This window comes from Lycium barbarum, chromosome 11, assembly GCF_019175385.1.
Source record: "Lycium barbarum isolate Lr01 chromosome 11, ASM1917538v2, whole genome shotgun sequence".
In the NCBI taxonomy this organism is placed as follows: Eukaryota; Viridiplantae; Streptophyta; class Magnoliopsida; order Solanales; family Solanaceae; genus Lycium; species Lycium barbarum.
Window position 1 is genome coordinate 91,607,926 of NC_083347.1, and position 19,405 is coordinate 91,627,330.

The following is a 19,405-nucleotide window of genomic DNA, read 5'->3' on the forward strand; positions in this document are numbered from 1 at the left end:
CTTCCTTTTTCTCCTACTCTCCAGTCTCCATAGAATGTCAAATTGCAAATTTGAGTTACAAAATTATATTTCAATCTCGGTTATAAATTTTCACATCCGAGAATGATTGGTTGACCTTATCTTTCTACCCACATCTTGTTGCAAACCTCTTTGGAATCTTCGAGGTTTCTCAATAGTGGAAAAAAGCAGTAACATATTGGTTTAATCTAGAGATTTTGTTGGCTTCTCTACTTCTTGCAGTTGCAGAGCTTATGAAGATATTAAAGGTGCTTGTTGGTTTATGGAGGTCTTTGAATTTTCGTAGTTGTTTCATTTCATAATATGTTACTCTTAGTTTTTTTGGGCGATTGCAATGGCGGAGGTGGTTTCCTCTAGTTTGAATTTTCACGAGGTAGGTTCCATCTATGGATTTTTCGTCAGCATTGATGGATAGAGATTAGAGAGACACAGGAGATGAGCCCTGTCTGAAAAAATGGAGGAGGTTTCTTTTCTATCTGGATTTCCAACTCAGCTAAAACATATTATTTTATGTGGGGGAGGTTTTCTTCCACCCGGATGTCTAAATAAGCAAAAAAATAAATTATGTGGGTTTATATATAATGTGGATTCTGTTAGTTTGAGGGGCATATGCGCTCCACTTTACTAACGGTAAGGACATTTTTTAGACCAAAATCAAACGGACGGTAAAATTGCTCTAATTCTAATAGTTCAAGGGCATATTTTACCCTTTTTGAGTATATCAAAACAAACATCCAACAAGATATAATCCGTGCATTACTAATCCTTGTATGACTAATTTCTGCATTACAATCTATGCATTACTGATTGCTACATTACAATCTCTGCATGACTTCTCTCCAAACAAAAAGACCCTTAAATGTTTCAAGGATCGCAAATTTAAGCAGAGTGAGGTCGGCTCCTAGGGGCAAAAGTCACATGATACTAATGCCTTGAAAGGTGAGACGTCTGTCTAGAGCACATCTTATGTCTTGAATGTCCAACAGTACACTCTAATAGCACATTTTCAATGATCTGCACCTTATGATGTCCAATGTGTGCCATAAACACTTCACTCTTAATTTATTTTAAGTATTTGATTAAAAATTATCAACAACATCAACATACCCAGTGAAATCCCACAATGTTGGGTTTGGGAGGGTAAAGTGTACGCAGACGCTGTTTCCGAAAGACCCTCGGCTCAAGGGAAAACATGACGAGAAAAAGTCAGATAAGCAGAAGCAGTTCAAAGCAATATGAAAATGAAACTAACGAAAGCGAAAAAGTCATGACAAAGCAGTCTGAGAAAAAGAAACAGTAGCTACCACAGATAAATAAGATAATCGAAGTACAAGAAACAACATATAGTAGCAAGAATCAAAGGACAATAGACTATAGATCAAAACTGCGACTACTTGTACGAAGGGATACTTGGGACTACATACTAGCCTTCTACCCTAATCTGAGTCCTCCATAACCTCCTATCTAAGGCCATGTCCTCAGTAAGCTGGAACTACGCCATGTCCTGTCTAAGCACCTCTCCCCAATACTTCTTCGGCCTACCTCCACCCCTTCTGAAACCGTCCATAGCCAACCTCTCACACCTCCGCACTGGGGCATCTGTGTGACTCCTCCTCACATGCCCAAACCATCTCAACCTCGCTTCCCGCGTCTTGTCCTCCACTGATGCCACTCCCACCTTATCCCAGATATCTTCATTCCTAATACTATCTCTCCTGGTGTGCCCACACATCCATCGCAATGTTCTCATTTCCGCAACTTTCATCTTTTGGACGTGAGAGTTCTTGACTGACCAACACTCTGCCTCGTACAACAAAGTTGGTCTCACAGCCACTTTGTAGAACCTGCCTTTAAGTTTTGGTAGCACCTTCTTATCACACAGCACTCCTGAAGCGAGCCTCCATTTCATCCACCCTATACCAATACGATATGAGATATCATTGTCAATATCCCCGTTTCCTTGTATAATAGACCCAAGATATTTGAAACTCCCTTTCTTTTGGATGGCCTGGGTACCAAGCCTCACTTCCACGCCAACCTCATGTGTCACATCACTGAACTTGCACTCCATGTACTCTGTCTTGGTCCTACTCAACTTGAACCCTTTAGATTTCATAGTTTGTCTCCAAACCTCCAGCTTAGCGTTCACTTCGCTGCGTCCTGCATGTCTCGTCAATCAAGACTATGTCATCCGCGAATAACATACACCATGGCACCTTACCTTGAATTTGCCGCGTCAAACCATCCATCACCAAGGCAAATAAAAATGGGCTAACAGCTGATCCCTGGTGCAACCCCATCTCCACTGGGAAGTGCTCCGAGTCTCCTCCCAGTGCTCCTACTGTCCTTACCCTGGTCTTGGCTCCCTCATACATGTCCTTGATCGCCCTAATGTACGCTACGGGTACACCTCTAGCCTCCAAGCATCTCCATAAAACCTCTCTTGGCAATTTGTCGTAAGCCTCTTCTAGGTCGATGAAAACCATGTGTAAGTCCCTCTTCCACTCCCTATACTGCTCCACCAATCTCCTCACAAGATGAATGGCTTCTGTAGTCGAACGTCTCAGCATGAATCCGAACTGGTTCTCTGAAATGGACATGCCTCTTCTCACCCTCATCTCCACCACCCTTTCCCATACTTTCATAGTGTAGCTTAGCAGCTTGATCCCTCTATAGTTGTTGCAACTTTGAATATCACCCTTGTTCTTGTACAAAGGAACCATCATACTCCACCTCCATTCCTCGGGCATCTTCATCGTCTTAAAAATAACATTAAACAATCCAGTCAACCACTCCAAACCTGCCCTCTTCCAAAACTCCTTAAGGATCTCGCCAGGCCCGATTGCTCTTCCCCGGCGCATCCTACGAATAGCACCCTTAACCTCCTCCACCTTTATACTCCTACAATACCCAAAATCGCGACGCCTCTCAGAGTACTCCAATCTCCCAACACAATGTATGTGTCACCTTCCTCGTTCAAGAGTTTATGGAAGTATGACTGCCATCTCCTTCTAATGGGAGCTTCCTCCACCAATACTTTGCCATCCTCGTCCTTGACGCACTTTACTTGATCCAGGCCCTATGCCTTCCTCTCCCTCGCCTTGGCTAGCCTGAATAACTTCTTATCCCCACCTTTGTCCTCTAATTTTGCATATAGGCGTTCCAAAGCTGCCATTTTTGCCGCTGAAACTGCCAACTTCGCTTCCTTTCTCGCAATCTTATACCTTTCCCTATTCGTCCGCTACTCCTCATCGTCTTTGCTGTCTACCAACTTCGCATACGCCACCTTCTTTGCTTCCACCTTAATTTGGTGGCTAGTATGTCGCTATTTACAATGTTATTGTTCCAAGATATTTATATATATCGTTGGACATATTGCTTTGAGATCAATATTCTTTTCAATTTTTTTTTTATCGGAATATATTTTTCATACTTTAAATTCTTGTGTTTTTTAGAGTACAAAAATCAAAATATGCACAATGCCTCGAAGCTGACACTTCACACTAAAAGAGTGATAGAAGAAACAGTCACACCAAAGAAAGAGAAGAGAGAGAGAGAGAGAGAGAGAGACTTCCTAAATGAAAGTCAATTTAACTATTCTCCTGTGAACCTCATATTCTACTACGGACAACCTAAAATAAGAAATCATATCTTTGCTCAGCATTTTCTTTTTTTGCTAATTATCTTTGTTAGAATTGTTATATGACGAAAACAAATAAGAAATCATATTTTTGCTCACCATAAAAAAAAATTAATTGATAATTATATTTGGTGACGAGTGAAGCGGACGTGGAAGTGAGGCTGGACTCACAAGTCATCCCAATAAGAGGGAGTTTCAAGTACCTTGGGGCTATCAAGGTAATGAGGAGATTGACGAGGATGCCACCCATCGTATCGGAGAGGGGTGGTTGAGATGGAGGCTCGCTTCTGGTGTCCTATGTGATAAGAAGGTGCCACCAAGACTTAAAGATAAGTTCTACAGAGTAGTGGTTAGACCGGCACTGTTGTATGGGGCGGAGTGTTGGTCAGTCAAGAACTCTCATGTCCAGAAGATGACAGTTGCGGAAATGAGGATGTTGAGATGGATGTGTGGGCTTAATGGGAGAGATACAGTCAGAAATGAAGATATTGGGGATAAGGTGGGAGTGGCCCCCGTGGCGGACAAGATGCGGGAGGCGAGACTAAGGTGGTTCGTCCAAGTCTAGAGGAGAGACACTGATGCGCCGGTGAGGAGGTTAAAGGCTAGCGATGGAAGGATGGAGGAGAGGTAGAGGTAGGCCTAAGAAGTATCGGGGGGGAGGTGATCAGGCAGGACATGGAAAGTCTTCAACTTACCGAGAACATGACCCTATATAGAAGGGTGTGGAGGTCGAGAATTAGGGTAGAAGGCTAGTAGTGAGTCGATACGCGTTTTGCTTTTCCTTACTAGTAGGATTAGTATTATTTCCATCATTTTGATTATTTTAGTATCCTAGTATTCCCTATTCTTAGTAGGCGTTTGGCCATGAAAACCGAATATTTTTCACTTTATTTGGTATTTTGGAGTTGGAGTTGAAGTTGGACTTGAAGATGGAGTTGTGTTTGGTTATAGTTTTTGCAATGAATATTTGGTTGTTTGAATGTATTGAAAGTGAAAAAAGTGAAAACAAGTTTTTTGGTGTTTAAATTCCAAATACAACTTCAAGTTGTATTTGGAATTTCCATGGCCACACGTTGATTTCCAAATAAAGTTTAAACGTTTTCCGGGAAAAAGTGAAAAAAAATTCATGGCCAAACGGGCCCTTAGTTTTCTATTACTACTAGTTGTCTCTTATGCTTCAGTTTTCTTACTATCCTGTTGTTGTTACCGCGCAAGTTTTCATATTTGCTTTGTTTCTGCTTTAATTGAGCTGGGGGTCTCTTTATCTGCCAAAATAGGGGTAAGGACTACGTAAACTCTACCCTCCCCAGACCCCACTTATGGGAATACATTGGGTATGTTGTTGTTGTTGTTGTTGTTGTTGATAATTACATTTGGTGAGAATTGTTAAAAGAGGAAGACCTGGAAACCAGGTTAACAAATCCAGGACCTGCCTTCTTGTTTGCAAGGAGAGGAAATCGCATGGCATAGCTAGTAGGATGCAGCAGGGCTTCAGACCAAAACCAAGGGGAAAGGGAGCATTGGCCCTATCCAATTTCCAGATATTGTAACAAGGTCACTTGGTCTTGTCTCAAGCACATCAGTCACAATATGTTATCATTCATATCACAGAGAAATAAAGAGACATATATTCAACCAAAACTATGTTTCTTGTATATGCATTGCCCACAAGAAGACATCTTAGTCACAAAATCATATTGAGCACAGTCCAAATCAGAGTTCTACCTGTGTGAGAATTACAGAGGCAATGGTTGGTGTATATTAGTTGCAAAAATCTACATATACTTCAGTCATTCATAATTCAAATGGCATATTTTTAATACATGAAACAAACAAGCAAACAAAGAAATTGACAAGGCTTGACCAACTTAAGTCTATGTATGTGGGCTCATATATGTATGTCTCTACAGGTCTATTGTGAATATAACAGCTGACCCACATACAATACCTTCCGAACAGTGATGAAAGAATCTCAAGAGGATTGTAAATAAACCAAAAATTACAAAGTTAGATTAAATTCCGAGAAATTCACAAAACCAAGCAACCAACCCGACCATACACACACATGCAAGTTGCCTCATATAAAGGTTCAAGAACATAAAATATCATATTTAAGATGATTACCTATGGTGGCCCTTGAGGAAGTAAGAAGAGCCTGGCTGCAGGTCTTGTGACAAGATCTCAAAATTGACTCAATTGCAGCCTTCACTTTTGGGATGTAGTGGCCAATACCACGAGCTGTCAATTTATGTCATAACAAAATGATGACTCCAGAATAACAAGATCAAAACAATGAATAAAGAATAACAAGAAACTAAGAACATTATAATTACCATGAAGAATTTCCAACCCAACATGCTGGCTGGTAGGAGACATGACAATGGCAAGCAAAGCACGAAGACCAATAACTTTGGCTTCACTGGGACTATCTTGCTTCAGCAATTCCAAGATCGTATGGTTCATAGCAAAATCAATGTTGTGTTCAGCAATGGTCACACAGAATTCTACCAGTTTATCTTGCACATCCTGTGTAAGCATGCCTTTCCTGAGAACTGTAAGGAGTTGTGAAGACACACTGTCTAGGTAATCCCATACACGATTTGGAGGCTGGGAATCACCATGAACACTCAGGTAAAATCTTAGGACGCGGTGTAAACAGTCTAAGGCCATGAATCGGTGGCCCTTGTCCTACAGAAAGATCAATGTTATATTATTCTTTCAATGATCTTACCCATACCAACTGCATAAGTAGATACATGACTCAGTTGATGGAAAAGTGAAAGTGAGAAGCATCTACAGTGAAGTTTTACTTTGTTCCTAAAGTTGCACAGCTTACCCTCAAATGCTTATAGAGTTGCTCCATATGAGGACCAAAGTTACTGAGGAAAAAAAGCGGATCACCAAGACACAGGAGAAGTGTAACTAAAGGATAGCCAACCTGGGTTGCAAAACATATACAAATTAGAGAAAACAGAATGAGAAAGAAGCAACCAGAAAATATTAAAGTTGTTGAGAAACAAAAAAGTGAAGAATACAGCACACACTATGGACAACAGAATGAGAAAGAAGCAACTTGGACAAAATGTTAGGAAACATTAAAGTTGTCCCGCTAAAATTTTTGAGATTTTTCCATAGGTTTACTTGATCTGCTTTTCACCTCATCTATTTTTCATCTTAGATGGAAAAACACCAGAGTAAGACAGGTGGAAGTTCTCTAAATGATTTTTTTTTAAGATGCTTACAGCAATATGTTTGCTTTGCTTTTCCATCCAATGTATGAGCTGCACCCTTGTTCGTGCCACAGCTTCATACCATAAAGTTAGTGCAGGGTCTATGAATGAAGGAGGCCATTGACCTTTTCCACTGTCTGCAAGAGGTGCTAAGATGTTTGATAACATATTGCATAAGGCATGATGAAGTTCGCTTTTTCGTTTATGTGGAGCACGATTAAGTGGGTTAGCCTTAGCCACAAAGGAAGCGGAAGCATTCAGTCCACCCTCTGTCTTTACCTGGAAATATCTTTATTGTTATAGTACCTCAACGCATATATATTCAGTAAAGTGAAATAACACATACCCCGAGCTTCAAGTAGCGCATTCCATTTATAATACTAAGTGTTTCACTTCTAGCAACACTAGTATCTATCCGGCGCGTGTTGAGTTCCATGAAGAAGCGTTCTGTCACTGAACTAAATCTGATGACAGAGAGAGGAGAAGCGTAAACACTCACAATAATGAAACACGAGGCTGAACTTGACATTCTCACTGATCAAAATCATTTGTGAAGTGAAGTACGCAAACCCTATGATGTATATAGGGTCAGGTTTTACCGCTCACATACAACTCTCATGAAACTTGTAATTTTTTCACTTGAAACACAATCAGGGTAAGTTTTGCAGAGGCATCATTTCTTCTTCTATCTTCATCACCATTTTTACTCCATCCTCGTTAAAAATATTTCCAATCAAGTTGGGATCGAGTGAGTGAGTTTGAAAATTGGACTAAAAAGGTTGGAGTACCATTTACTTACCTGATCCTCGATAGGGCACCAAGGAGTTGGGCAACCAAGTCCAGAAGAAGCCCCCGTAAATCAACCAGTGAAGGGTAATCAACCTGGCTAACAACCCTGCAATAATAAAATGTTGCACTACCAATAAACTTCAAGGTCAATAGCTTTATTTCCATAATCCTAACATCTGACTCAAGAATGAGAATAAGTCGAGGTCGATCAGATAATCTCTCTTGACCATTGCAACAACAATATACCCAGTAAAATCCCAGTCGGTGGGGTCTGTGGAGGGTAGAGTGTACGCAAACCTTACCCTACCTTGTGACGGGTAGAGAGGCTGTTTCCGATAGACCCCCAGCTCAAGGAGAAAAGAAAGGAGAGAAGAAAAAGAGAGATGAAAAAGCATCAGTACTAATAGACATTAATAATAATCAGTAATAGCAGCAAAATAAGATAACAGAGTGAAAGAACCAATCAGTACTAGGGATCTAATAATAGCAGACATAACAAAGATACTAATACTAGTACGGAAAAGAAATTTGTGCGCAACCTATTAACCTCTACCCTGATAGTCGATCTCCACACCCTCCTACCAAGGGCCAAGTCCTCGGTAAGCTGAAGCTGCGTCATATCCTGCCTAATCACCTCTCCTCGAGACTTCTTAGGCCTACCTCTCCCTCTTCTCAACCCAACCACGGCCAACCTCTCACACCTCCTCACAGAAGCATCAGTGGATCTCCTCTGCACGTGTCCAAACCATCTCAATCTCCCTTCCCGCATCTTGTCCTCTACAGGGGCCACTCCTACCTTATCCCGAATCACTTCATTTCTAATATTATCTCTCTTGGTATGCTCACACATCCATCTCAGCATCCTTATTTCCGCTACCTTCATCTTCTAAACATGAACTTTCTTAACCGGCCAACACTCCGCCCCATACAACATAGTCGGTCTAACCACCACTCTATAGAACTTGCTTTTAAGTCTTGACGGTACCATCTTATCACACAAAACCCCGGAAGCGAGCCTCCATTTCATCCATCCCGCTCCAATACGACGTGTGAAATCCTCGTCGATCTCCCCATTGCCTTGGATAACTAACCCCAGGTACTTGAAACTTCCCCTCTTGGAGATGACTTAGGTATCAAGCCTCACGTCGTCGTCCGCTTCTTGGGTCACACCACTGAACTTGCACTCCAAGTATTCAGTCTTAGTCCTACTCAGCTTGAAACCTTTAGACTCCAGGGTCTGTCTCCACACCTCCAGCTTCGTGTTAACACCGCCTCGCGTCTCATCAATCAGAACTGTGTCGTCTGCGAATAGCATGCACCATGGCACCTCCCCTTGAATGTGACGTGTCAAGACGTCCATCGCCAAGGCAAAAAAAAAATGGGCTAAGCGCAGATCCCTGGTGCAGACCCATCATGACTGAGAAGGGCTCTGAGTCACCGCCCACTGTCCTTACCCGGGTCATTGCTCCATCGTACATGTCCTTAATCACTCTAATGTATGCTACAAGGACACCTCTAGCTTCCAAGCATCTCCATAGAACCTCCGGACTTTGTCATATGCCTTCTCTAGGTCAACAAACACCATATGCAGATCCCTCTTCCTCTCCCTATACTGCTCCACCAACCTTCTCACAAGGTGAATGGCTTCTATAGTCGATCGCCCTGGCATGAACCCGAACTAGTTCTTCGAAATAGACACCTTCCTCCTCATCCACACTTCCACCACTCTCTCTTAGACTTTCATCGTATGGCTCAACAGCTTGATACCTCTATGGTTGTTGCAATTCTAGATATCCCCCTTGTTCTTGTGCAATGGAATCATCGTACTCCACGTCCATTCTTCGGGCATCTTAGACGTCCTAAAAATGACATTAAACAACTGAGTAAGCCACTCCAAGCCTTCCCGCCCCACATTCTTCCAAAACTCCACCGGGATTTCGTCCAGCCCGGTCGCTCTTCCCCTACTCATCTTACGCATAACCCCCTCCACCTCCTCAACCTTAACTCGCCTACAGTACCCAAAATCACGGCAACTCTCGGAGTGCTCCAATTCACCTAGAACGATGTTCCTGTCCCCCTCTTCGTTCAAGAGTCTATGGAAGTACGTTTGCTATCTTCGTCTAATATGAGCATCTTCCACCAACATCCTGCCTCCCTCGGCTTTAATACACTTGACTTGACCCAGATCACAGTCCTTCCTCTCCCTCACCTTAGCAATGACAATAAAAGCATATTTATAGAGAACAAAGTTATAATGCTTGAAAAAGGTATAAAAACCTGATCTCGCCATAGCATCACAAGCCTACAAGACTGGAGTCATCTAGTTTAGGCCAAAAACATCTATCCATAAAAGATGAAGGTAACTTCACACCTGCGTCCACTTCCCCCACTTACACTATGCTGGAACAAAAACTAAACCTTTTGAGAGGCATGCCCTCTCAAAAAGCTAGGGCCCAGTTCCACAGAACTTTTTATGCACATAAAATTAATTAAGAATTGTGTTACTTGGAAGTTAGAGGTGAGGTAACAACGAGGTTTGAACAATGTACTTCCTATCTGAACATGTCATTGTAGACATGCATAAATTTCAAATTGAAATATTAGGCATACCGGAGGAAAATAATAGGAATACCAAGATAAGATCTGTGATTCTAGCATAGAGGGAAAAAACAAAATACGGACAAACAAATGATGTAAAGTGGAGCAGAACAGCTGTGAGTACTTATAGCTTTCATTCTGGAAAAAGTGAAAAGGAAGTAGAGTATCGAGAATTTATGAATTAGCTTGACAAGTTATTACCTGTCTGCATTTATTAGCCAATCGAAAACAAAATTTTCAAGCCCAATCCAGAGCTTCTCTGCATTATGGAAACGCGCATTAAACTTAATAGAATTTGACTAGTTCCCTAGGGAAAGGAATATTTCTTGATGACATTAAGTTTACAAATGTACCTGTAAGTCCTTCTTGTGGACAACACTCAACGAACCGAATACACGCAGAGCAAAAGATGCATTCCACAGCAAGCTAAACCATCCAAGAAGCAAGTCAGATGCTACCAACAGAAATTTACAAATCTACGAGAATTTATTATATGATACAGTTCAGGTAAAAACATGAATAGTTGACCAAAATATAGAACAATACATATTAATTTCCCTAGCTATGTTACTTCCAAATAAGGGATAAAGTTGAAACTTTTGAGTCTATTTCTCATAAGTGAATTGTCTTCTATGTAATTTTCTCCAAACATCCTGTAGCGAACCCAATAACCATAAGTATGTAAACCCGAGAAGTTATTGAGTATTGATGCATTTTGACGTTTAACAAACACAATGTGCTTTGTGTTGATAGTGATATGTGTACTGAGAACTAAGTCCTTAGGACTCATATGTAGTGTGTTGCGAAGCACACCTTGTGCTGAGATATTTTATAAAACATATCTGTGTGTATCTTCATTTTATTCCTGCAATATTTCGGGATTATAATACAAGATTTTCCTAACTAATTGAGTTGTAAAAGGATTCTAAGTACGGCCGACCGTGTGGTTATTTTTGGTAAGACGTGGCCTACAAATCCTTCCTGAAAAAAGAATCCGATTGATTTGGTTTCCTTTCTAGGATTTCTCCTTTGAAGAGAACTCCGGATTCATTGGTTCCCTTACTTGAATGCTTACTAACGAGATTGGTATATATTGTGTGTACTATTTTGCAGATTATTAAGAGATCGTGCAAGCAGTTCAGAGCATTCAAGCAATTCATTTTTTGAGAGTTCAAAGGTTGCTCATATGAGAGTGTGTAACGAACCAGGCTGAAGACATTGGTCCTTGTATCACTGTTTTGATTCATTGAGTCCAGTCCTATTTCAGTTGTCATAGGTTCTCAAGTTGCGACCATTTGCTGACTTGAAGGGAGTATAACAGTTGGGTGACTGTTGGAATTGAAGCTTAGAGTTAGGTCTTCGATTGCAGGAGTAGTAATCTGAGTTTTGGCTCATTAAATCCTGCAGGAGTAGGTCGTGGTTTTTACACCTTTTGAGTGAGTGGTTTTCTAAGTTAAATCCTGTGTTCATTACTATTCCGCACTTTACAGTTTTAAGTTTTCTAAACTAAATACTCATAAGAACCAGGTTTGTCGGTAGAAGTAGGCAAATTTTAGGAGGAGACGAAAATTTGGTATGCCCCAATTCACCCCCCTTCTTGAGTCGTGAAGGTGCACTAAACTAACAAAAGCTAAGTTCCTATAAAGGTATAAGGATGGGGATCCTATTCAGCTGAAAAAATCATAAAACAATTACTTATTAACAATCTCAAGCCTGCAGGTATAAGACTTCTGTTGAATGTAAACATATCTAAGTGATTGATGAACAGAGAGCTGTGTGTAGATTGTGTCATAACAATGGGTCAGGTTGCATGTATTGTTAGCTGATACATTGAATGGATAGGTTACTGACATAGTTTTAACAACTAAGAGAAAAAAGGCTGAAACAGTGATGCAAGTTTGGGTTACTTTACAATTTGTCTTGAATGAACGTGAAAGTTTTTGGAGAAGAATATATTCTAATTAAGAATCTTGTGTCATAGAGATTACTATGGTTATCCATTAAGCACTGTGCAAATAGATTGGAGAACTATATCAAAATAACTGTATTCTTCACACACTTTAAGTTTGCAGATTGATGGTCAATTTTTCCTTTTTCATCCAAAAAATTTATAATGATGAGCGATCAATAAAATGTGGTGCTCTCAGTTTGATACAGCTAATCGAATGAAGAAAATGGTATTCATACACAATAACTCTGACAAAGGAAGTTAGCCAGCATCAAAGCATAATAAATGTCAGAGGATGTCAAATCATAAATACTTGTGGTGACTTGCTCCCCAGAATAAGTTCGAGCCAATAAATAGTAGTGATCTTTTCATAAATAGTCACAGAATCGCACTTTCTTTATTTCTAACCATCTTTTGTAGCTGCACCCATAAGTTTCTTCCTTAAGCTTTGTTTTACATAGATATGTAAGACCAAGTTCAAAAGGGAAAAGACCTGGAATACAGTATTATTAAAGAATTATGACACAAATGTATTACCAATCTGCCAATCTGATAGAATGGTCTTTTAATCTTTTTTTATTCAATTAACTATGTAGCGTTCATTTTCATGCAACTTATTTTATGACAGGAAATTGGAAGAGCATATAAAGAACAACATATCAGAACTTGAATGCAAAAGCATTTGTCAGTATGGGTAGATGAATAATCTACAAGAGTTAGTAGATAAACAAACCTTTCTCTGAAATGTTGATGCGTCATTTGCACCTTTGGGAGATTCGCTATAACCAATATAAGAATCATGGTAAGAATACAACATTAATTAGATAATTTTAATAAGCTAATAACCTTGATATAACTAGTTTTATGACGGTATTGAACAAGGAAAGAATATAAAGCTGAAAAATTCTGTTATGAAAAATTTCTTCTGAGTTAGATTCTTCGGAAAAAGTATGTCACCCACAACATCAACTGAAAAGAAACTTCAAAAATTTTGAAAAAAGTTGAAGTGGTAACTTTTCTGATCAATGAAAAGGGAGAAGCAGCTACAACGTGGAATGAAGCTGGTCACAGGAGAAGAAAATATAGTAAATTAAGTGATTGTTGATTAGCTTGATTCCAGGAGATCTTTTTCTCTAGCTTAATTGTGGGATTCGCGGGCCTATTCTGAGCCTACCCATCCAAATTCCAACAATTTCCGAGAACCAAAGGTATGGTTCCGACGTATCAGACCCTTTCTCTAGTCAGGTCACTCTTCTCTCACACTTTTTTTGGATAATTATTATTATGTCAAACTATGGGGAACATAGAGGCAGTAGATAGTACTGTAACTCTCTTTCACAAATCAGTGTTGTGGAACTGGATGAGGCTGGTATGTATCTTGCTTGGTCCAGGGCTTTTTTTTTATGAAACCTAGAACATTGTTTGGTTATATTACTAGAGAAAAAAACAGCCTGATGTGTCTGATGCTGCTTTTGGTCAATGGGATTCTGATAATTGTCTTATTACGACATGATTTTTGGCTACCACGCACTCTCAAATTTCCAAATAGTATCTATACTGTTCAAAAAAAAATAGTATCTATCGTTTGACACTGCTGAAAAAATCTGGAATTCACCTAACTGGACTTATTCTCGCAAGGAAAATGATGTGTAGATCATTGAACTTCTGAAAAGAATACATGGAACAAAGCAAGGTGAGTTGACCATTATTGCTTATTATTCTGAACTAAGTGGGTTCTGGCAGGAGATAGACTACTATAAGGACCTCTAAGTACAGGCAAAACGTACTGAGGATGCAGTCTTATTTCAAAAATTGGTTGAAAAAGAGCAAGTACATAATTTTTTTGGGCGGTTTAAACCAAGAGTATGATCAAATCAGGGTTCAAGTTCTTGGTTAAAGATTTTTCATGTCTTGAGGATGCACACGCTTATATCCAACAGGAAGAGAGTCGACGGGATGTCATGCTTTATCCAACACCAACCAAGAAGTATGGGCTAACTGTCTCCCATGAACAAACAAAGGCAATCACTTCTGATAGATCACTTGCAACATGATTATTGTGGGAAACCAAGGCATACAAAGGATGCATACTCTTATATCCATCAGGAAGAGAGTCGACGGGATGTCATGCTTTATCTAACACCAACCAAGAAGTCTGGGTTAACTGTCTCCCATGAACAAACAAAGGCAATCACTTGCAACGTGATTATTGTGGGAAACCAAGGCATACAAAGGAGGCATGTTGGAAGCTACATGGTAGACCAACCAGAGATCGTGGGAGAAAATGAGTTAGTCCATCAAAGGCTCAAGCAAATATGACAGAAAATGTGGAGACATAATAGGAAACAATCTCTAGAGAAACTGTCTCAAATGAAATTCACCATCGTCATTGTCTCCAAACCAAACTTAACTCCTCTAATGTTACCACTTCCAATTATGTGCAACCAGGTACTGTCTTTACTACTGATCTTAATTCTTGGATTATTGATCCTGTGCAAATAGGCACATGACAGACTCTTCAAGGCTTTTAAAACTTTTCCCCACGTCTCAAAATGGATAATTTCTTAATAGCCAATGGTTCTTTAACCCCTGTCTCTGAGATAGGTTCAGTCGTCGTGCTCCTAATATTAAACTATTATCTGTTCTTTATGTCCTTGTGACTTATTAACATGTTATGCGTTAGTTCCATCACCAAAGCTCTAAACTGTAAAATCGAGTTCTTCCCTGATCATTGATTCTAGGAGATTAAATTATTATACAAATGCTTGGTATTAATGCAGCGTTAGCTAAGGATAGGGCACAATGGAAGAAAAAGATCCATATAGGTGATAGCTGCTAGTTGAGGATAGGTTTTAGACTTGTTAGAGAAATAATTATAATTGTAAGTATAATTATTATATATTAACTTACTTTTCACTTTTATTCTATTTAGTACGATGATGATATGAAATGAGCTTAACTGAAGAAGTAGGAATTCATATAGCCGACCCTAACTTGTTTGCAACTGAGGCATAGTTGTCATTGTTATTAGTAGTAATAAATTATCTTTCCTACATTAGTCATATGACTCTTTGTATAACCCTGTTCATGGAATGTAAAGCCACATAGAAATACAAAAAAGACTTTTTCCTCGTCAAAAATCTTCAATGATCTATCTTTCCTGTCAAGGATTCAATATCTAAAAAGATCTCAACTGGTGTTGGGATCAATTCAAAGTAGCGATGGCGGAAACTAAAGTTTGAGGGAACTGTTGAAATGATTGCTTCCCTCTAGTAATTTTTTCTATCAAAAATATGTCCTCCCCCTCTCAATACTTCATCTTCTTAGAAGGTGGCGTGACAAGAGTTGTTCTCAATCACGTCTTTTTACACTCTGTGGAATTTGAGATCGGTATCTTTTTCACAAAGTTAGATCAGTGCCAAACATTTTGAGAACTTCTCAACATAAAAAGTAAAAATAAAAAGGTAACAATAATTATTGACGGATAAAAGGTTTCTCAAGAAAAGCATTTAAAAATCCATTATTAGGCCTACTGTAGTTCTGTACATGACATCTCCCCATGAATATTCACCTCAAGGAAAAATGGCATGTGCAGGCCCAAATTGACAAAGATAGTTTCAAGAACAGAGGTAAGAATTGCAATTGCTTAAGTGGCAATTTTCTCCACACTTTTGCTTCTCAATTGATCTCAAATCTCAATAGAGGTAGCAGAAATGAAACTACATAATGAGACCTTACAATGCAATAGCATTCTCTAGTTCAATTGTTGCTTTGCTTTCTGTATTTCTGATTTATCCACTAGGTTCCTATCAATTAGTTCCAAGAAAGCGGACAGGAGACGGCGTTGGGGTGGGGTGGGGGATGTGATACTAAAGTATGACCGAGGGAGATACATGCTAACTATGGGTAGAAGCAGTTGCATGGTACTGGCACTCTATAGACAGGGTTCGAGTTGTATCATTAACACACAATGACTCAATCTATCAAGCTGTGAGATGTGAATTCTTCCAAATAGATAAGTAGCTATTGGCATGTTGGACAGAGGATGCAATGATAAAAACAGACATACATAAGTGTGCCAGCGCAAGTGTAATGAATTAGCATGAATTCCGAGTGCATGACTAAAAATGTATATCAACTTGAAACAGAAATGACAACCACGTGGGCACGCTTTGAGACAAATTACAGTTAAAAATATGTACCTTTCTCTCCATCTGAGAAGAGCCTCTAGAAGAGGACCAGGCGTGTGTCGAGCAATCATAGCTAATGAATCCAGTACTTGCTCATAGGCTGGATCTGATGGCCGAAGATACTGTCCGTCCTGTTTAGCCAAGTAAGATTTCAGACTAATGCACAAATCAAGTAGAAATAAAATAAAGTAGAATATACAATCTCTTCAATTTTGCATCAGAGTGCAGAAAAAATTACATCATTAAGTATCATTAAGTATGTAATTAAAACACTGGTCAATAATGAATCAGCACTAGAACACTAGCAAGCATCTCTCCTCAGAAACTCTTTCTGATGCTTATCTAGGTGAGACTAAAATACTGATATGATCCAGCAAAGATATCATCTTGACTTAACTATTGGTCTTGCAGCAATTGTGAATCAACTAATTAGACGAGACAAACGGCAAAATATATTTCCAAGTCATGTGACAAGAAGTATAGCATCAAAAATTATGTAATGCACAAATACATGAAGCATTGTAATACTCCCTCCGTTCCGTTTTATGTAATATTACTTGATAGACAATGTTTAAGAAGTTAATTTGACTTATATAATATAGATATTATTAATAGCGAAAGTAAACATTAAAATAGTGATTGAGGACCCAAGGCCAAGAGGATAGCCTAAGTTCCAGTGACGAAACCGGGATTTTCACAAAGGGCTTACAAAATATAAAGAAGTATACACATGAATATACATAAAAAAAAAATTGACCTTGAAAATATCTTGTAATTTTTCAGCAAAGGGAATCCGGATGAACCCCTTGCGCCCTTAGCTCTGCCAATGAGCCTAACAGTCCAAGAGTTGGAATAACCAAAGTTGGAATCCCAGCAGAAGGACACCAGGACAATTATTATCATCTGGATAAAGTTTAACTGGTACCCATGCTAGTAGAAGGTAAAAGTAAGCAGTGCCTCAAGCTAGCTTGGACACCACTAATATTAAGGGCCCGTTTGGCCATGGAAAACTTTCACTTTTTTCCGGAATCATGTTTGGACATCCTAGAATTTTTATAATTTTCTAGAATTCAACTTGAAGTTGAATTTCGCAATATTGGAATTCGAACAACTCCAAATACCTGTTTTCACATCTGTCACTCCAAAGAGTGTAATCTCACAAGTGGGATCCGAAAAAGGTAGCATATACCGCAATCCTTAACCCTAACTTTGTGTGGGACAGAGAGGTTGTTGACTTGTTTCCCGTAACTCCATTTTTCAAATATCATTTTTCAACTTTTTCAAATTTCACATTTTTTATGTCCAAAATCCAAATGCCCGCTAAGAAAATAGTGGTTGAAAAGTTATTCTGATTAAAAAGCCTCCAGTTTAGAATGTGAACAGTTTAATGAATTTAAAACTATTACGACAAAGGGAAAATAAGACAAAAAATTAATTGCACAAAAAGAGGACCTGAGCTTGAGCAGTTTCAATACGACGTCGAGCAAGTGGAAGGAACCTTTGTAGCAATGCATCAACAATCAGCTTCGCAGCACTTGTCTTCATTTTTTGACCCCTATTTTAATTTCCACTTAAGATTCAAATTGCATATTTGGTATTGAGATAGGCCCCAATACTAACGGAATTGTAATTCTTCATCGTCTGTCATTGAGCTAGTTCCATGTGATTATTTTTTTCTCATAATTGCTTGTTTTTGTTCCCGAAAAAAAATATATATATATCAGCTGTTTGGACCGGGTTCGGCTCTGCTATTTTCTTGCTTTGCTCCTATCCTAGCTTTAGACCAGTTCTATGCTTCTTTCATTTTTTGTTTTAGAGCCCCTTTGGATTGGCTTATAAGTTGCCTATAAGCTGTTTTCAGCTTTTTTGAGTGTTTGGCTGGTCAGCTTAAAGTCATTTTGTGCATAAAATAAGCCCAAAAAAATAATTGGGTCTTTTTGACTTAACTTATCTTAAGCAGCTTATAAGCTGAAAACAGATTATAAGCAAAAAAAAAAAAAAAGTTAGCCTACCTCAACTTTTTTTTTTTTTGGCTTATAAGCTATTTCCATCTTATAAGCTGCTTATTTTAAGCCCATCCAAACAGGCTCTTAATGTATAATTTGAGGAGGGGCTTTCATGGATCAAAAGGAGTCGCTAAAATTTGATAGCATCCGTTAAATGTGGCTAATATTTGATGCTGAGCACAGCCCAACACTTTGGATTATATAGTGTATTTATGTGTATATAGCTATATATAATTGTAAAGATTTATGTATTAGGTAGTGATAGTATATATATATATATATATATATATATATATATATATATATATATATATATATATATATATATATAGATATATATATATATATATATTATACTGCTAATAAATATACCTAAATTTGCATTGTCGATGCATATATATAGATGAATATTTATTAATACATATACACAAATGTTATTTGTTTATTAAGTGGAATTATGTGATCATGATAAAACAGTGAAAAGTAAAAGGAGTGTAAAGGTGACACGTGGCCAAAAACATAATTAATACTTGCCACTTGAAATGACATCATCTGTTCTGATGCAATTTTATGAGCAGGGGCAAAATAGGGAAAGTACGAATATATTTAATACTAAGCTACAGTAAGATTCTACTTTTAACTAATGGAATTATTCAATGGCAAGTGCTTTGACCAAATTGCCCGTGGTCGACGATCCACTTCTTCAACTTATGCTTTTATATAGTTTAGTTTTTAAAAAAGGAATTTATCTATTACAAATTAAAAACTAAAAAAATGGAAGAAATTGCACGAATTGTCCTTCAAATGGGCTGGTATTTAAAATTTGCCTTTAGCAATTAATTTTAGGAATAATTTCAATAATATACATTCCAGCATAAAATATTATATCCACGTAGTTATACTTTTGATTTACATTTGTATAGCCAATTGTTTTTGTAATAGTGTTTATACACACGATATACAACATTATACACTTACTGTAAATA

At 38.6% G+C, this 19,405-nt stretch overlaps 1 protein-coding gene across 14 annotated transcripts in view; it reads right to left on the minus strand.

Moving 5' to 3' along the window:
* LOC132616854 (uncharacterized) overlaps nt 1-18,212 on the minus strand; it is a 31,468-nt gene extending 13,256 nt beyond the window's left edge. The window contains exons 1-11 of one of the 14 annotated variants that reach the window (XM_060331587.1): nt 17,866-18,212; nt 16,426-16,544; nt 12,957-13,002; nt 10,629-10,701; nt 10,477-10,534; nt 7,688-7,783; nt 7,235-7,352; nt 6,901-7,167; nt 6,495-6,596; nt 5,992-6,346; nt 5,783-5,896 (exon numbers count right to left, since the gene is read on the minus strand). In XM_060331587.1, the coding sequence (XP_060187570.1) occupies nt 5,783-5,896; nt 5,992-6,346; nt 6,495-6,596; nt 6,901-7,167; nt 7,235-7,352; nt 7,688-7,783; nt 10,477-10,534; nt 10,629-10,701; nt 12,957-13,002; nt 16,426-16,544; nt 17,866-17,958 (1,441 nt within the window). In that variant the 5' untranslated portion in view covers nt 17,959-18,212. The other 13 variants (XM_060331589.1, XM_060331588.1, XM_060331591.1 and 10 more) reach the window with 13 other exon arrangements.
* Nucleotides 18,213-19,405: the final 1,193 nt, after the last annotated feature.